The 19,958-nt window shown below is 38.5% G+C and overlaps 2 protein-coding genes across 4 annotated transcripts in view; one reads left to right on the top strand and one right to left on the bottom strand.

Moving 5' to 3' along the window:
- KIF2A (kinesin heavy chain member 2A) overlaps positions 1 to 12,863 on the top strand; it is a 37,031-nt gene extending 24,168 nt beyond the window's left edge. For 2 of the 3 annotated variants that reach the window (XM_009574067.1, XM_009574065.1), the window contains exons 15-19: positions 1,932 to 1,999; positions 4,948 to 5,098; positions 6,200 to 6,301; positions 9,051 to 9,186; positions 11,070 to 12,863. In XM_009574067.1, coding sequence (XP_009572362.1) covers positions 1,932 to 1,999; positions 4,948 to 5,098; positions 6,200 to 6,301; positions 9,051 to 9,186; positions 11,070 to 11,155 — 543 coding nt within the window. In that variant the 3' untranslated portion in view covers positions 11,156 to 12,863. Of the gene's footprint in view, positions 1 to 1,931; positions 2,000 to 3,704; positions 3,819 to 4,947; positions 5,099 to 6,199; positions 6,302 to 9,050; positions 9,187 to 11,069 lie in introns of all 3 variants that reach the window. The other variant, XM_009574066.1, reaches the window with a different exon arrangement.
- Positions 12,864 to 14,988: 2,125 nt separating this feature from the next.
- On the bottom strand, positions 14,989 to 19,647 carry DIMT1 (DIM1 dimethyladenosine transferase 1 homolog (S. cerevisiae); the record flags this gene model as incomplete). Its single annotated transcript, XM_009574068.1, has 10 exons — positions 14,989 to 15,092; positions 15,874 to 15,980; positions 16,492 to 16,555; positions 16,854 to 16,918; positions 17,684 to 17,776; positions 17,869 to 17,992; positions 18,797 to 18,846; positions 18,935 to 19,028; positions 19,137 to 19,198; positions 19,561 to 19,647. Coding segments are annotated over 10 exons (789 nt in total), but the record flags the coding sequence as incomplete, so codon positions are not given.
- Between the last annotated feature and the right edge of the window lie 311 nt (positions 19,648 to 19,958).

Raw genomic sequence — 19,958 nt, 5'->3', positions numbered from 1 at the left:
TTCAAATTTCAAAAAAATATTTTGAAAATAACTTCATAAAGTGGACAGTTATGACTAGGATCTGCTTCATTTTAAAGAAACATACAGTCAGCATAAATAGGTTGTTTTGAACTTTATTAGTCATTGCAGTTTTACTGAAGTTCTTATCCTTAAATAGTTTCAAAAACCGTTTAAAGTTGTTTTTGAATAATTATATGGTAGGATAATGTATTATCATTTGAAATTTGCAAGGTAGCTACATAGAATAGTCTAATTTTTTAACGAGCACTGCTTCCTTGATGTGCTGCAGTCATAGCTGAAGTGCCAGACCCTTCAGCCCTCCAGGGTGGGAGTAGGAACGTGCAGACTTCCGTGTCCCAAAAGGGCCATTGATCCCACTGTGATGGCTTATAAGCAAGGTAGACACATTCGAATTAGGAAGAATGGTAATTATGAGTCTTTAAAATATTCCTGTCCATAAATAGTGCAGCTTTTTCCATCCTTATTTGGAATTACGAACGAGGAAGCGAGCGACAGAGAGTTCGGAGTTCTCCTGTCCTGCCTGGGCAGGGCTTGTTGGGGCATGAGGACATGTGATGTAGTGGTCGTTTGTGCTCAACAGACTGCGTCTTGTGCATGGGTTCTTGTGCCCTGAACGGGTATCCACACGGCTGACAGCACCTACGGTGGCACTTCCCTATAGCAGCTGTGCCTTATGTGCTTCAAAACGGAGCAGTCCCCTGGTGTTACAGGAGTTGCCGTGTGTGGTGTACTCTGAACGTTGAACTGATGGAAGAGATGCATGCCCCTTTCACGTTAAATGAGTTTCGAAGGATTTTAGGAACTTGTAGTTTTTTGTTAATTAGCACCCAGAACACTTTATAAAGAGACATGCAATCATGTGATCTTTTTAAATCTGCACTTGTTTTCATTAGTAACTGACGCATACCAATATTAGAGGTTTAAACTTAAGTCTGTATGGTAGCAGGCTCTTCAGACTTTCTAACCCCCTCCCACCACATATTTTTCCTTTCTCCCCAGTAGGAGAAATTCCTCGCAGGATGACTACCTGTGCTTTTGTACAGTAATGTCAGCAGCAGGATGAAAGAGAAGACCAGGATTATCTAATCTCCATCAGTTTCAGACTCCTGATGCTGTACTACCACAAAAAATGTTAGTGTGTAGGATCATAGAGGTGTTTGTCCTGGGTAGTGCCTTTATGGCTCTCCTGAAAGGAGCACAGATGGGACTACTGAGAGAAGCTAGGGCAAATAATGAAGTCACTGTTGCCTGATCACAGTTATTATTTTTGCTGAGTGCTGAAAAGAAGGTGAGATCTTCAGGGTATTTTATTTAACTGGAAAAGGAAAGACTAACAGATTCCAGATACATTTGATAAGAAGTTAGCTAACAAGTGTTATTTACAGATAACTTCTAACTGAGAAGAAAAAAATCTTTACTTACAAAAATAGTTAAACACATGCTTATCTTTAATATTATTAAGTACAGTTTTGGACTGTGGCCAAAATAGATCTCTCAAATCAGTCTGCTTGACTGGAGAACAGCCTACAAAAATACATTAAAAAAAAATCTGGTAATTGTCTGCAGGATATATTAGACTTATTTTCTACTTTTTGAGAAGTCTTTATTTTTTAAGTTAGTGTTTTGCATTTACATTTTATGTTACCAAGACAGTAAGATGCAGGAAATTGACTGAAGTATCTATGAATTCTTAATGTTCCAGGTATGGTTAAAAAAATTAAATGGAAGCTTTGACTTGACATCTCTCTCTTTGAGATGTCAGTGTATAAAGACAGCTGTACATAGTAGACAGTTTTTGTAGAAGATCTCAAATGAAATTTGAGATTTTAAAAAAAAAAAAGTTAATTTGAATTCATCTACCCTTTCTTCTGTACAAAGTGACTTATTAACGTGTGGCTTGTTTTTTGCAGATCGCTACAATTTCTCCAGGGATGGCATCATGTGAAAACACTCTAAATACGTTGAGATACGCAAATAGGTATGGAAAATGTTATTGCATATAGCTGTACCAGCTGTTGACCACTGACATTTGGAATACTGTTGTTCCATGATGTATAATTATTTTAGCTACTTGAATAATTTTGTCATACTTGCATTTCTTAGTAAGATTAAAACCAAATTACTAATCCAGGCTCACATTTAATTTAAATTGTCACTTTTTACAACCATTACAATAGAATCAATAGAAACTGCATTTAAGCATTATCCAGAGATGGATAATGTGGATTGCAAGGAATGTGGGAGATGCCCCTATTAGTTTTGCCCCTGCTGTGGCGCACCATCTCTTGCATTAGGGGTAGTCGGTATTCATGATGATTCCCTGGGGGGTTAGCTGAGATACCTTTATGCAATGCAGGTTTTTTTCATCCCCTTGGTGGAATTGCATGCAGTTGCCAATCTGTTTTATACATATATGTGAAATTTTAACTTCAGGCAAATACCTGAGACTCCTAAGTAAAGAGTCGGTTAATCCAACAGTGACTTTATAATCTGTGGAGAGAAATTAGCACCTCCAGAGGCTGACACAGCACCTCTGAGACCTGTACTATTCTCTGAAAGTGTTCATCTCTCTTCAGTGAGTGTGAAAGGTGCCTTCCCCTGCTGCAGTTCTCCTTCGTTTAATGTCTGTGGAGATGGAGTGATCAGGCCCTGCGTGTCCCTGCAGTCAGACCTTCGACCCAGAGACACCCCCCATGCTTTGCTGCAAAAAACAAAGGAGGCAAAAAAGCCTCTGGGCCATCAGAAACCCTGGTTTGGCCAGAAGAGGCTACCATCTAGTGGCCTGCTTGCCCCAGTGAAAGATAGGGCAGAACCACGTCTGCTCCTGCTTGGCTGGGCACCCTGGCCAGTCGCTAATTGGGCTGCTAGGAAAGCTTACCACCCACTCCTCTCCATATCCGAATGTCTCTGTGTCTGGATCAAGGGAGCTACTAGGAAATCTGCCTGGCTTGGACCAGTCTGTGTGATTTCCCTCCTGGTGAGAAGGAGGCATCTACTCCCCTGCTTACAGTAACGTAGTGAAGGACCTTGCACATTCATCAAGACTCATTGGATCTTTTACCCCTTATAGAATACACGTTGCTGAAGTGACTCCAGAAACAGACACCGCAAAACTAATTAAACACCTATTTCTAGTATACTAAATAGTTGCGCTGAAACTGTTTCTTCCCCTTGGTGTTAAATTTCTATTGTTGTTATGGAGTAAATGCCTGTCACTGTAAAGTTGCTTCATGTGTTTTGTGTAGTATTTTTTTTTTTTCTAGCAATATATCATTTTCATAGTACAATTTGTTTTTAGGTGCTGGACAACTGTGTGTGCAGTGTAAAACGGGGCAGAATAGAATTTAAAGTTTTGTAGCTGTAGTGGTTTGATATTTCAAAAGGAGCCATTTAGTGGAATATTGAATGTAGAGCAAATTTTATTAACTGCATAAACTGAAATCTGGAATTACTCTTCTATTATAGTCTCCTGCAAATTAGCAGCACTGGTTTTGTTCAATTTTGTTAGTGATCTGTAACTCTTGTTTGCAGAAGGTTTAAATATGTTGGCACACTTGTGTTTTAATATAAAAATAATTTTATAGTTAAACTACTGAAGAAATATGCTAAACAAAGAGTTGTCATTTTAACTGTGTTTATGAGAACATTTTCTTTTAATTTGCTGCTGTATTTTGCTGCTGCAGAGTAAAGGAATTTGGAATTAGTCCTTCGGATATTCCCTTCTCACAGGGTAGTGGCAGTCGCTCTGATCTCTCTCCTTCCTATGAGTATGACGACTTTTCTCCTTCAATCACCAGGTCTACTTCATTCTATACATGGAATCTTTATTTTTAAGTTTTCTTTTTGGCTATGTAATTTTACAGACCAACCTTTCATTAGACCCCTTGCCTGAGTCGCACATACTTTGTTTTTATTTTGTTTGGCAGGTGATGGTTCTGCATGATCTGCAATCATCTTCCCAGTATTTTGTTCACCCTCCTTAAACATCCACACTCTGTATCCAGGCTTGCTAGTTTCCTTCATACATTTAAAAAAAAATGGTGATGTCACCTTTGTACATTTAGTGGACCAAATCTGACAAGCCTGTGTTTAGGGTAATTTGAATATCTCTAATTAAGAAAGAAAACAATTTTCATACATACATATTTTTAAAACTTTTCATCACTCTGAAGATGAATGAAAAATGGTTTCCATTGTAGTAAATCAATGGTACGTGAAAAAACATTTTCCCCTTTAAAAAATGAAGATGTTCTAAAGCTTGCTATACTTGCAGACTTTGATGTGTCTGTTTCATAAATTTGCTTTTAAATGGGCTTTTTTTTTGACAGAACCATTATCAATCTTTTAAACTACTTCCACGCTGCAAGAGCCTAACATTTTAATAAGATATTTTCACCTTCGAAATTATCTTAATTAAAGGATCTATTCATTCTCTGAGATACTTGGTTGCAAATTGTTATTTTCTTCAGAATTCTTGGTGGATTTGCTTATAACATCTAGTGGGGTACTGATTGACTAATTTTTTTAAAACACAATTGTGTGCACAGAAGAAGAAAGATGGTCAAGTTTAGGGTGCTGAATGAACTTTTCTTTCAAATTTTGCTCATTGTTAAGGAGTTAATATTGAGGGGGTTTTTTTTTTGCCCTCTTAACTGTTAATGAGTAGTAACAGTTCAATCAGAAAAAGCCTCTTGCTAGAAGATGGACTCTAGTCCATATGCAAGTCGTTGAAATTCAGTGGTCCATGGTTTTTGGAGTTGGGCTAACATCTTTTTGTCACTGAAAGTACATTAAATTTGTGAAGTTGACATCATCATCCTTATTTAATGAATTAGTTGCGCATAAACCCATAGAGCTTTATTTTTGGTTGTGATTCTTTTGCACAGGAGGTTACTAATTTACGAATGAAAAATTTTCTGCTCGTAGGGTGAAGGAGCTGACAGTCGATCCTAGTGCCGCAGGAGATATCCGTCCCATTATACACCATGCTCCCAATCAGATCGATGACTTGGAGACACAGTGGGGTGTGGGTAGCTCTCCTCAGAGAGATGATCTCAAACTGCTTTGTGAACAAAACGTGAGTGGTTTACATCATTACATGGAAAGAGATGATGATAATGCAGTGGCAGAACAAATCCAGAGTAATGTGTATTTATACCCTGTTAGTAAGATCATTAAGTAAATACAGCATGTCTCTTCACCTTTTCACTTTATGGTATGTTCATTCCCATACAAAAAGAATCAAAACCAAAAACGTTTCTTGAAGTGTGAGACTCCCTGCCTTCTCAGATACCTCTTCGTGGTGTCTGCTGTATTTCTCATTTTAGTAACTGGCTTTTCTTCCAGGACTCTATTTTACAAGAACATGCTAGTGATTCCTAGAGCTTCCCACTGGACAGTCCTTCCAGCCAGATATCCTTTCATATTATACTTTTTCATTGTTCATGTGGAGTTAAATTAAGCTTTACAATATGTTTTAAAAAAGATTTCAAAGGCATCGTATAAGGAACTATACTGTCTTGCTAAAACATTAATTACAGCCTATCTAGCGCTTTCCCCTTTGATTGTTAACTATCTATGTCTAAAGAAGCCCTGTTTGCCCCAATTTGTAAATCCATGTTGTGCATTCTTCTAATGTATTCATGACTATGTCCGGTTAAGATTTTTCACTTTACATTTATTCCACTTTTTTTCCCAAAGGATTAATTTAGTTTTGATTTCCTGAAATGTATTGGATGTAATTGCTGTTCTCTTTTTTTGAAAATTGTTGTCTCTCTATTGCGATATGCACAACAAAAAGCCCTGACAGAAATGCAGAATTCTCTGTAGGCATTAAAACCTACCAGAAATCAGCATTCTTCCCTTGTGACTTCCTCTTCCCACTATTTTAACTTGCTTTTTTAATGTGAAATATTCTGTTTTCCAGTATTCACTGGGATTAGTGGCTGGAAGTTTTTAGTGAATATGAATTGAATTGAACTCCATGAACATTTTGAATTTATTGCCCTCTTCGCTCATTTCTGGAGACTTTTCTTGTTAGAAGTATTAAATTCTGGTTTTGGCAGGTTCTGCCTTCTGCATATTTCTTTTCATGTTCTATGATGAGATGAATCACATTCAATATATGTCCTGTAGCCACAGTTCTTTCCAGACTAACAAGGTTAACTATTGTTTCCAGGAAGAGGAAGTTTCTCCGCAGTTGTTTACTTTCCATGAAGCTGTGTCACAAATGGTAGAAATGGAAGAGCAAGTAGTAGAAGACCACAGGGCTGTCTTCCAGGTAAAAGATGGAGCTCTATTTTGTTTTATCCTAATGCAGGAAATCAGGTTTTCCCAATGAAAGTGCATACTCTTGAAGATGTAGGATATCGTCTGGTCATTCTGCTGCTGTCAGAGATTTCTAAATTGTTTTACTATGATAAGCTCATTGTGGCAAACAAATAGGGACAGATCCCATAACCACTAATCTTTGTCCCCATGATGAAAGAGAAGCATATTTCTATCCCAGAAATTTAGTAAAATTTTCCTTTTATTCTCAACAAACATTCATAAATAGACTGTGTTCATCGTAAGAAAAGTTGCTGTTTTCTTTTTACTATTTTTACTATTCGCTATATTTTCTTTTCCAGCGTTAGTGACTCTGTTTTTTTTAGCTGCAGGGAGTTTATTCAGATTGGTCTTGAAATTTTCAATTTCATTGTCTACTCTATGCCAATAGTCTTGTGCCAGAGCTGGCAATTAATAGTAATGTCTCTGTCACCACCATTTCTGTTTGGTCATCTGCCTCTAACATACTGCAATACTCCCTCCGAGTGTCTCATCTGAGTATCCTTTTGTGACATCTTCCTCTGAGATATTGAGATCCAGAAACGACACATGTATTTCTAACTGCCTGTTTGCTTCCTTTTTACAGATACATAAAGGTTTTCACTTGCTATTAGTCAGAGTCTTTGGAAGGAATACTGCCCATGCAGTGTAAAGCTGGTCAGCGCCAAGGAGCCTTTTACATTCGCAAAATAAATTGTAGTAATAAGTATGAGTTAGTAGTTTTCAGAAGGAAATGAGAGTTGCTTCTGTTCATAACCTTAGAGTCTTTAGGCTGTCCGTTTGGCACGTCTGCTGCAAGAGAACAGCAGAGCATTAAACCTGTAGGGAATACACGCATCTCCTCAGTTTAGGTATCTAACTTAGTGGAACACTGATATGTGTTCATAATACAGTAGGATGCTAAATAACACATTTTACAACAGATGTAGAGATTTAGTTATTATGAAACATTAGCCCCGAAGTAAAACATGCAGAAGTGTGAAAGTCATACGCCATATGCTGTAGCTGTGTCCTAATGCTTGCGACTTCTGGAGAGACAAGCTGCATTAGTTTAAGATGTTACTGCCTCTGTGTGTCCATCTGGCCTTCTGCTGGAGATTACTGCTCCTCCCAGCAGTCACTGGAAGGAAATGTGTCCGAGCCTCAGCTCCCTTTGTTCACAGCATGGCTTGTTAGTTTATGCCATGGGTGGAGGTGGGCTGCAGCAATACAAGATCTACCAGCTGTACCAGGCAGAAGTTGTCTTCTGTGAGCTTTCTCCTGGAAACTGCTGATACAAAACATCCTTTCCTAACAAAAATGTCTAAAATAGATCAACGGAATTAATCGTGTTCTAGAGGTGTTGGTCTTCCTTTGTGTCTTGGATGTATGAGTTTACATCAGATGAGATGAATCCTATCCCCACGTGAGCTCCATCTGTCCTGAAAGCCAAAAAACATACATGGGGTTTGGACTATGCTTTGAATATTACTTGGGATACTGAGCATAGAGAGAAAGACTTGATTTTAGTATTTCAGGCCTAGCATGCCTAGAACTGTCAGCTGCTTTCTTTTTGTAAATCAAAGCATTTCCAGTGGGATCAGTTCTCCTGATCACAGCTTTGCATGGTTCTGTAAGCTTTAAGCTCCTAGTTGCATTCTTCTTTGCTGCAAGACTTTTTTTTTTTTTTGTCCGCTTTTTTTGTAATATTCGGAGTGCAGAGATGCCTAAGAGCTGCTTTAACCAACCTTTACTGTACTCTTATCTATCTGGGGAGTTAGCCCATGCAATAGTGAGTGGCTGAGGGAACTGGGACTGTTTAGTCTGGAGAAGAGGAGGCTGAGGGGAGACCTCATCGCGCTCTACAACTACCTGAAAGGAGGTTGTAGGGAGGTGGGGGTTGGTCTCTTCTCCCAAGTAACTAGCGATAGGACGAGAGGAAATGGCCTCAAGTTGCGCCAAGGGAGGTTTAGATTGGACATTAGGAAAAATTTCTTTGCGGCAAGAGTGGTCAGGCCTTGGACCAGGCTGCCCAGGGAAGTGGTTGAGTCACCATCCCTGGAAGTATTTAAAAGACGTGTAGATGAGGCGCTTAGGGACATGGTTTAGTGGTCATGGTGGTGTTGGGTTGATGGTTGGACTTGATGATCTTAGAGGGCTTTTCCAACCTTAATGATTCTATGATTCTATGAATACCCCTTTGGCCAATTTGGGTTAGCTGTCCTGGCTGTGCTTCCTCCCAGCTTCTTGTGCACCTGGCAGAGCAAGGGAAGCTGAAAAGTCACAGAATTATAGAATCATTAAGGTTGGAAAAGACCTCTAAGATCATCAAGTCCAACCGTCAATCCTTGACTAGTGTAAACGCTACTTAGCAACAACTAAAATACCAGTGTGTTATCAACATTATTCTCATACTAAATCCAAAACACAGCACTAGGGAGAAATTGAACTCGATCTGAGCTGAAACCAGGACACCACTGGAATTAAGAAACAATGTAGAAAACATACAATTTTGCTGAATTAGGAACAAGGTTTCAATTTTGCTGAATTAGTAATAAGGTTTCATTTTAGGATTGAAATATTATTATTATTGAGGTTATATTGAGGTGACTAGACAGCAAAAATGTTACCTTGAGAAATGGTCTAATTCAGCTTTTTGTCTTGAAACTTGTCTTGAAACTTTGCTAATGTATTTAGGTTTTTTTTTTTTAACTTTTGTCTAGGAATCTATTAGGTGGCTGGAAGACGAAAAAGCTCTCCTTGAGATGACAGAAGAAGTAGACTATGATGTGGATTCTTACGCTACCCAACTTGAAGCAATTCTAGAGCAAAAAATTGATATTCTGACCGAACTTCGAGGTAGATTGCTTTTAATCATTTTTGTATACATTATTATCAGTGTGTTTTCATATGCCATGGAGACTTGCAATAATAATGAGGAGAAAAAAAGAGTGTGGTTATATTTTAGGGTCTTTTTTCACCTTACGCTGCCCTGCAATGTCCTGTGGAAGGAACATGTATTCTGCTGCCTAAGAACAAGTTCACATCTGTGCTCTGTTCATCCTAGTTTAAAGGAATAATCTCTGCTTTACCTCCAGGAAGTATAAACTCAAATCGTGCACCTTCCTTTTCTTTTCCTTTGTTCCAAAACAATAAAGGAAGGAAAAAGAAAATCCAAACAAACTGTATGAAAAAAGAAGGTAATGCAATGAGGAAAAGGTAGTACAACTCCCAGTTCCTGCTCTGTTGCGTTCCGTAGTGTAGCAGGGAGCCTGCTGTCATTTTTAAGATTGTGCTTAAGAGTGGCATTGAGCTCTGAGTAGCTTGGTTGTTAGCTTACTTTTTTCTTCAGCAGCCTGAATTTTGTCAGCCTGTCTTTGTTGAAAAACAAACTGCAGGTAATTCTTAGCCCAAATTCTTAGCCCAAAATTGATTCTTCCACTTCTCTTCTAAAATCAGCTTGTAAGCTTGGTACCTCATGGAGATGAATTTTTCATTTTAGTTTCTGTAACTATTTGGACTCCAGGAGACATGCTATACTGGTAAAAATTCAAGGCTGGGGTTGGGGGCTGAGGGGTGGGGGTGGGCTTTTCTAAATCTGTGTTAGAAAACTCCTTGTAAGATAAAAACTTACTTTTTACTCGGTCCGAGTACCTGCTGTAAGTTAGAAGAATACATCCAGCAAATCAGATGTGGCCTGCTTGCCTTGTAAGCATGTGTGACACCAGTATACTTTAGCAAAAAATTGGAGGTACATTCCTTTGCTTTTTATGGATGATGGCTTCCTCTTCAGAAGAAGACAATTTGAGACACCAGCAGTGAAAAAACACAGTTTAGGTGACTCCCGGTTCTTCAAAAACTTATTAAGTACTGCTTTTGAAACAAGGTACTGGAGGTAAAGTCTATCTAAGAGATCCTTGCATCTTTACAGGCAGCATGATACATGTATAGCTTTACAGGAGGGAAGAACTGTATCTCCCGGTATCTTCTGTGTTCTGCTTATGGCACGTAATGGTCACTGAGTATTTCAGCTTTTATTCCTGTCACTCTGGGACTGGCATCTTTATGATGTCGTTTTGGTTTCTTTCTTCCCATTCTTGGGCATCTTGGGGAATGGAGTGGGACAGGAATAGAAATATGAAAGGATGCCACACTTCCTTTCTCAGGTTTCTCCCATTCTTGTTATAGTTATGATGAAACAAATGAATGATGCATTTATCTATTGATGGTTGAATAACTTCCAAAATTTAATCACAAATGCTTTTCACATTCATAGGAAAACAGGGGGGAGTAGAATTTACTCTGCCGGGTTTTAGAATGTACAGAAATGACTGATTGTACACTAAATACAATTTTGTATGCCTCTAAGGATGGTTTGGAAGCTGCTGGGAAGGAAAAGGATGTATGTGGTATCTCCCTATAATCTGTAAGTTAGAAGCAGAATTTAAGTGTGAACAGGTTACATGCCAGGAATACGATTGTGCAGTTTCCAAACCTATCCTGCCTAGAGACAGGGGTAGCATCTACGAAGGCACTAAGCTGCTAAGCAACTTGTTTGTATGGTGAGTATTGAATTTAAGCTTATCTATCTCAATCCTCCTGTAGTTTATAGCGTCAGCTATTTTTGTGGAGGAATGTTCTTTTTTGTGCATTAGGGCCAGAATGTGGAGCATCAGGGCTTAGTTTCAAGATCTGTGTTGAGCACAGGCACATCAGTACTCATTCTCTCTTTTTCATTAAAGATAAAGTGAAATCTTTCCGGGCAGCTCTACAAGAGGAGGAACAGGCCAGTAAACAGATCAACCCGAAAAGACCACGTGCCCTTTGAAATGGGCCTTTGCTGCTAAAGGAATCCACAAACCTGTACTGCTGTAGCACACATTTGTTACAAAACCCAGTGGCCGTAAGAACTCAACTACTTGAAAGTGTAAAAACGTTAGAAATGTCTGTGGAAATGTCCTGTTTCTTACTCACCTGAATGACATTTTCAGTTTTGTGTGAAATGCTCCTATGATGTCTACAAAATGCTTCTAGACCAGACAGCACAACCATGCAGGGTTCAGATCTGTGAAGCACTTTGTTTAAAGTATTTCATTTATTCAAATTGTGAATTTTATGTTTGGAAATATTTGCCATGTTTTTAATAATGAAGTAAAACTGTGGCCGTTAAAAAGTCACAGTATTTCCTTTTGACTATGTTCAGTTTTGTTACGAAGACCAGCTGTGCAGTTTTAAATTGTGTTTGCGTGCATGCACACCTCACTAGTGGTTGTACATAACCTCTCTTCTACAGACAGCTGTGCTTACCTCTTCCTGTTCTGTGCCTTGATGAAGGCTACTTAACCCTAAACATCCTTTTTCTGAAGCACAGCCTTAATAAACAACATTCCTTATTTGTCAATATAAATTACTTTTAGTGTGTGTACATTTTTAATGTGTTTTGAGACTTTCTTTTTTGGTGGCTAGTTTCATTTCACAGGATGTGCCATATCGTTTGAACAGGAACTACAAGAGTTGTTAGAGTGGACAAACAGCTGGACATTCCATCCTCCTTTTAAAAATCTGGAATCTAGATTTATTTGAGTACCATAAAGAATGGTTATATAATTCTAGCATTTTCTCTGTAATAAAAAAAAAAAACAGAACAAAAAAAACCAAACAAAAATATAAATTAGTTGATGTATAATAAAGGTAATGTTGAAGTACTGAGGAGAGTTGTATCTTGGGATAATGCAGATATACAGTATGTGGGAAGGTGTGATAATGCTGTCAGAGTAAAGGTACGATCTGACCTCTGCGTATGGATAGGATCACTGTCAAAGTTCAGGGATCCAGCTAAATACATGCATATTGGCCTGTCACATACTGTTAAATTTCGGCTTTTGATGCATGACAAACTTACATGTACATTAACAGTAGTTTGCAGGTAGTTTGAGTAGCTCTGTTGCTTTAAAAAAACGTAGCTAATACCTATTTTTCCCTTTGTACAGTGCCAGCAGCTGAAAAGTGGGGTGAAATTGCATCATTTGAGGATTTTGCACAATGCCTCTGCCTAGCGCTAATAGAAACCCCACAAGTACCTGAATTCTCACAAATGGCGCCATGTGTATCAGCACTTTTTAGGTGGTGGCACTCAAATTATTTTTGCAAGTCAGTATCCAAAAAAGATTGACCTTTCATGTAAGAACTTCTTGTCAAATGAAGAATTGTAGACCTCTCTAGGAGTTCTCCCTGTTTCCAGGAGTTCGTATCAGCAGACTTTCCCTTGGAACTGTTTAAAAATCACTTTTGGAATACAAGCCTGTTTGTTTGTGCCAGGTCTGGAGGGAAATAAAGGGAAGGCAATGAAAAGAGAGTTAAATGAGCCAGGAATCCTTGTAGTGTTTAATGTTTGTGTCTCCCATAGGAAGGTAGGCTATGGGAAGCTCGTCACATCATGGTTAAAAATAATAAAAATCCTCCTGTGTGTAAACATGAAAACTAAACAACAATGTAGATTTTACATAATGTGTTTAATAAATTAAGCTATTCAATGACTTACAGATGAGAATTTACTTCTATGAAAGTTCTGTTGTGCTTTGGGAAGGGTTTCACTTTGCACATCGGAGTTACACTTTTGAAAAGGCCTCTGATTTCAGAATAAATATTTACTTCTGGAGCTAACTCTTCTGTACAAATTTGTCATATAAGAAGTTGTTCCCCAGAGCACTGTCCTGATGATTGTTTTGCAGCAGGTCTTAAAAGAAACATCACACACCTTTCTGAGCATTTGTTTAAGAATGTCGTCCATCACAGTTAAAAGAAAAAACCAGTGAGATAGAAGGCAGCAGCTTTTGTTAGCAGGTGATAGTACAGGTTATCGTGTAATACCAAAGGGTTTCATCGAAGCTGTTCTGGAGAAATCTTACTTTCTAAAAAGCCTCTGAAGATTGAGACATCCTACATGAGAAACAGTGGCTTCCCTACTATTCCTCCGCACAAGCCTAGAGCCACAACCAGGCTGTGGTTTACAGCGGGTACCGAAGAGGACAGGAAGCACACAGGCAGTTAGATTTCAGCAGCTTTTTACGTGTGTCCCGTCAGGTAGCAGATGCAAGCAGAAATTGCGTCTACTGTGGGGGTGATGTTAAGAGACAGCCTTTGTGACAGAGCCTGCTGTGAAGATCTACATCATACTGAAGCAGTGAGAATCAAGATAAACTGATATGGCTGGTTCGGCACTTGAATTCCTGTAGCCCACTGCTGCGATGGACCGGCATTACTTCAATAGGACTCAGACAAGCTTATCTCGATTCCCCTCCTGTATAATGAAAGCATTTAGGAAGTGTGACACAATCTCCAGCACTTTTTCCTTCTCTATTGTCTGTGCATATTGCTGTGGCTACTTACCTCACTCATAAACTGGTCCTATATGCAGTGAGGCAGCACTGGAATCACTAAATTATAAAATAAATGAGCAATTCCCTTTTACCATCTCAGGATGCCTGCAAATTCAAGTACGTATTTCCTGAACATGTTTCTGACTCAATGACTTTTGAAGTTAACATTGGATTTGTATAAAATGAAGCTGTATCTTAAAGGAGTTTTTGCTAATTTGCCTCTTCTCCACTTACTGTGCTCTTACGGAAGGAGATACACTATACATGAAAAAATGACGTATGGTAGTCATGGAGTAGTAGGAGTCATGCCTTCACCCCTGCATGATGCTATGGAGTTAATAGTTACTGGTTTTGTGAATCGTAAGACAGACCAAAGTGGATTTTTCTTTTGACAGCTGCTATGCAGAGTTAATGCAAACTTCCTTGGGAAAACTCTGCTTTGTCCTTAATAAATATATATATAATCCAAACTGTATTAAGACACTTCAGTAAGTTTTTCTGTCAGGACACAGGCATGCCTTGCTCTAAGACTCACTGAAAGCTTTGGTCTATGCTAAAACTCCTGCTTGCCTTGAAGGGCGAAGTAGTTTTCTTATAAAAATAGCTGCTTGAATTTATAGTTGACGACAAACCCCCTTCTGTCTATGCTTATGAGCAGTGGCCCTTGGTTCCTACAGTGGTTTGATGGCAAGGCGGGTAAAGGAGATGACACTGGTAGTTTCAGGAACCTCGTTAATGTTTTTGTAAATGATACCAAGCCCACAAGATAAATGCTCTTGTTTCTGAGAAACAGTTACTGGGATTTCTCCAAGAGAAACAGATTACTAACAGACTTGGTAGGCAGGTAGCCACCAGAGGACAAATGGAAGAGACAGGCATTTCAAATCAAAAGAAAGTGTTTAAATACACTTTAAAACAAACAAACAAAAAAATTCCCAAGCAAATGGAACGACTACAACTCTGTTTTTGCTGCCCAGACCAGACTTACGGGTTGTACTGTTGAGTATTGTGCAAGAATATACTGAGGTGAAGTCCATGATCAGAGATGTCAACTATGGCAGCATCAATCCATGTTATTGGGTATATTTGTAAATACACTGTCATGTGGAAGTCCAGCACCTCACATCAGTCATGAAAGAATTTATCGCTTTTAAAATACAGAGCAGCAGCTTCTTGCCTGCTATCTGTGATAAAATTGCATGTAAGGTTTTAATAAGAACCAGAGCGTGTAGACTGTATTCTGTTCATTGCTTTTGTGAGAAGAGCTCGTCCTGTTGCAGTCACTCTGGCTTAGGTAAGACTGGTGACAAAATACAGAACATCTTTCATTCTTCTAGTGGAATCTATGAGAAATGGATGCCTTCTGAATTGAAGCCATGCAGCAGTCTGAAAGAGGGAAATATTTACGTTACAATTTCTACTAATTTATACTTCAGCTTAAGGCATTTCTAAGACGCGCTGGCTGGCAAAGAACATATGAAAATAGCATGAAAGCAGCCATCGCTGTTCAACTGCCATAAAGAATTATTACAAATCTTAAACTAGAAGTTATTAGCAAATTTGCCATTTTAGAGATGCAGGTACACTTTCAGTGCAGTTAGTTATATTGCATCCTACCAGGTTTACTACGTAGTAGTACTCTTCAAAGAGCAGTAGCTGTAGTAACTGTCACACTGAGAAACAGCTAGGAATTTTTATCTTAAATTAGGAGAGGATTCATGTTGCCACTTAAATTAACTGACCAGAAGAAAGAGCAGAATATAGCAGTTAATTACTCAAATTTCCAAATTATGCTATAGACTAAGACCTAATCATCATGACAGACGGACAGACAGAGAAGGGCTGTTTAAGTTTCCAGGGAAATTATAATAACCAATTCCATTATTAAAGCCATTTTTAGAGGAGACATAGAAGGGTCTAGTACACAAATACCAGAAATAGGGATCTTTAGCTAGTTGCTTCTCAATACTGTAAGCAGCAGTTAAAATATGTATAGGGTTTAAGTGTTTGATCATGTTCAGGACTGGAAGCAAGGAGTACCTGGTATTGAGAGGAAAACAGAGTATTATTCCTGTGCAACCCAATATTAATCTGTGCTGCACAGGTACAGATGCAGATAGAATTTGAAGAAGCGTAAAAGGCAGGCATAAAGAGAAAAAAAAAATACCTAATGAAATCATCTATATCCATTGAACGGGCTCGTTTGTCAGAGTAACCTGTATTTTTTAGGACTGTCTGTACTTTCTCTGCAATTTTGAAGTTTTCAGGTATTTCCTGTCAATGGAAAATAGGATACAAATTAATTTTCTATTCATAGAATAGAAAAAAGTTAATTTAAATCATCTATTCTTTTCTGCTTCTAGAGTAGTTTTTGTTTCAAGTGACAGAAGTAAGTTGTATTTTTTCTTGCATGAATTATTGTACTCTTCCATTCTTGTATCTGAATTTTTATACCTTAGCTCATTCTACATGAATTACAATGCCATTGCTAAGCAGACAAAAAGTGTTCTTAATAGATTCTTACTAACTTAGTAAAAGTCCTTGAGACACGTACAGCCAATATATTAACAACATACTCAGCTTTTAGCTTTTTCACTGTCATTTAGTGCCCCTTTTAGATTTTTCTCTAAGAAAAGAAGTAAGTTCTGCCCTCCCTCCCTCAAACTCTCTCAGAAAAACTTTTAACATGTTAAGCTTTTCAGTGTTAATTTTTTACTCTTATAAAAGTCAGTATGTAGGTCACAGTACACAGAAATAGAATTTAATATATTAAAAAGGAACTTACTGTATTATGTAAGGAACAATGAATTCGGTAATTATGATCCAGCAACTGCTCTACAGCACTTGACCTGAAAGAAATACAAGTTTAGAATGAAAATTTAGCTTTAACTAGTTTTTTTGACTTGATTGGTTGTTAATCTTTACTGTAAAAAACTGTAACGACTACGCAGAGCTGTTCTTTTTAAACAGCTGCCTGGTTTTCTTCTAAAAGAAAAAGCTTGTGACCTCAGCACAAATCCTCCATCGTGGTTTATCCCAGACTCTGCTGGCCTGCATATAACACTGCTATGCATATGCACAAAAGAAATGGTTAACTGGATGGACTCTCAAACTTTGAAAACATTTCCTTTAATAGAAGTTACTTACTTAAATGCTGCAGAGAGTGTCTTGTTTTTCCTAACAAAGGCTATCCTTACCAGACCATCCCACTCCTGAAATTAAAAATTTCAGAATTTACAGAAAGGAACAGCTACTACAAACAAGAACAGTACTACTGACAATTTCACAACAATACTGAACACAAAGAAAAAAATCTTTCAGGAAAATTCCTTTCTAAACAATACAAAACCAGTCCTGTCTTGGACAAAGCAATACAAATGGAGGAGAAAATACCTCACCCACAAAAACCTTTGAATTGTTCTTTTTTGGGCGTAGGCACCATTGGCCAGATCTTGGACATGCTGAGAAGGCAGATACTTGAAGAAAATCTGGCTAACCTTGGGCAAGGCTGAAATCGTCTTGAAGATCAAAGCGTTTTAAAAATTAGCTTTAAGAATACTATCTTGTAACATCCATCTTCTGAGATTATACACAGTCATCCAAAGATAAGACTCCTCGTAGATACTCCTTTGATTATAACCAACAAAGTCATCAACCAGAAGGGTCTCTGGGAGATATAAACCACCATGAAAGGGACATTATTACTAGCAACTCTCCAACTGACATGGAGATGGTACCTCAGTCTTGTCAGAAATACTGTAAAGAAAGCCGCACCTGAATTGATGATGTTCAGGTAACGTCCTAATGCAACCCTGATCTACAGAGGAACGCGTATTTTGGAATTACGTAAATGCCAATGAATAGTTGGTACTTAGCAGTGAAAACAGCACATGGAACTGAGTAGTAAGTGAAAAGAAAAATGAAATTAGGTGTTATCACTAGTATGTTACATTGTTATTAGAGTATACGATGCTCACCTGGAAGTTGATAGGTGGTGGTGGGTTCTTTGGCTCTATTCTGACAACACTGGATTCAACTTTGGGAGGAGGCCTGAAGTTGTTCTTTCCAACCTGTTAGTCAGGAGAAGTCAGGCAGCCGTATGAATAAGCAGAAACATTCTTCTGTCTTTGGTAGCTGTGTTAGCTAACAGAGAATGACATACCTTCATCAGATGGTCCACTCGAGCTAATAACTGAGTATTAATAGAGAGTCTGCAGTATAGTTTAGTTCCTGGTTTGGCAACCAAACGAAGTGCAAATTCCCTTTGAAACATAAGTATTGCACACCTGAGGGTAACAGAAATGAGAAAATGAATTCTAAATAACCAACTTTTACGTCAAAAGCCAACTAACACACTTGGAAAACACAGGATTTGCCTCAGCACTTAGAAGCAATAAAAGTTTGTCATAAACAAACTCTGCCTTAATAAGCTCAGAGCGTATTAAAAAAAACCCACAAAACTTGGTGAAACCATCTAAATCTTCTTAAAGCTACAATAGAATTTGATTCATTATACTGCTAAATGGATCAGGATCAGAGGCTAGTCTCGGAGTTTTGTGCCCGACTGTAACGAATAATTTTGAATAATTCTATGACGAGTCCTTCAAATCCAAACTCTCTAGCTCCAAAAATTGACCAGTAATGTCACTAACATTAGCGCTTCAGTGAGAGAAACCAAGAACTGCTGACATATTGAACAACACACAGAAGTACCTGGATAGTTATATTTTTGGACCAGACAACAGGAAGCATCTTGGCTTCGGTCCTACCCTTTCCACCCTTCCTTTCTAAGGTAGGAAGGCATTTGAAAGGCTACAATGCTGCCCTACTTATCCCTGGAATAACAGATGCAACTCCTGTTTTCCATCAGCTGGACACTCACCAATGCCAAGACTAAATTTTCTCCTCATGGTTAATACACTGACATAAATGAACTTCCAGGCACTGGCAGTTTTCATACTACAGAAAAATGTTGGTGCGGCTCTAATCCACCAAACAGATACTTAAGAACTAAAAAATATTTGATTTGGGAATATTTTTAAAACTTTTTTTTCCCTATTAGATAATAGAGAGCTCTGTTGTCCACGTACCTGAAAAAAGGTCTATGAAGCAACAACTTGAAAACAAAAGGTGAAGAAATCTGAGGAAAAAAGTAATAACATTAGTATAATTTCTGGACAATTATAATTCAGAAAGAAAAGAGTTTTGCCATGTCGTTTAGCCCATACCTGGTAAGGCAAGTTAGCCACACACGCATCAAAGAATGGCAAGTCTGTTTTCAAGACATCTCCAACCTTGATTTCAAGTTTGTTTGCCAGACACCTGGGGGAAAATACACTGTGGTTATCCTCAGAGAAGCACATTGCCAAAGTTTTTGCCACAGCAGCTCCACTGCTTTAAATGCTCACTGTTTCCACAGTCGATACTTACGTGCTCTGGACTCTCTTCTGAAGTTCACCAACAAGTCTAGGGTCAATTTCACAAGCAATAACCTGAAAACAAACATATTTGCAACTTTCTACAACTCCTCCATTTGGGATTAAAATTTCAATTGTAAAAAACCCTTGTGTCTATTGCTACAGGTTTAAATAATTCTTAAGAATTCCCTGTTAGGCTATGCACCTTCCTTCCTCCCCAAAAACATGCAACACTTACCGCATAAACGGATAACAGCAATATAGTTTGATAAAACCATACAAGATTTACAGGAACAGCTAGAAACTCATTGGAATTATACAAATGTTAAAAAAACCACCCATTGAGTAATTCTACTGATGAAGATCCTTCTGTTTGCCATCGTCTAAGCCACCACGTGGTTTGAGCTTAGGCAGGTGGGGGGGAAATGCACACTTACTTTTTTTACTTTCTCTAACATCTTTACAGTCAGGTTACCGGTTCCCGGGCCTACTTCCAGAATGACATCTGTGCGTCGTAGGGCAGCCTAAGAACACATGGCATTTCAGTTGTTTTTCTAGAACTGATATCAAGCAACCATTTAATTTTAAAACGAAAGGTATGTGATGTGCAGCTCAGTAAAAAGCTAATTTATGAGAGATCGTTGGCCAAGTATAGAAAAGTAAGCAAGCAGCCACATTTAAAAAAAAAAAAAAAAAAAAGCAATATCCAGAATATCCCGGCAGTAACGTATTACAGCAGAAACCTCCAAACCATACGAAGGGCAGACTGAGGGAAGAGGACCGTGCATCAGCCTTCCGCCCGCCCGGCCCGGCGCCGCGCAGCCGGTGCTCCCCC

This window comes from Fulmarus glacialis, unplaced genomic scaffold (genome assembly GCF_000690835.1).
Source record: "Fulmarus glacialis isolate BGI_N327 unplaced genomic scaffold, ASM69083v1 scaffold31683, whole genome shotgun sequence".
In the NCBI taxonomy this organism is placed as follows: domain Eukaryota; kingdom Metazoa; phylum Chordata; class Aves; order Procellariiformes; family Procellariidae; genus Fulmarus; species Fulmarus glacialis.
This window is presented reverse-complemented; position numbering and strand designations above follow the sequence as displayed.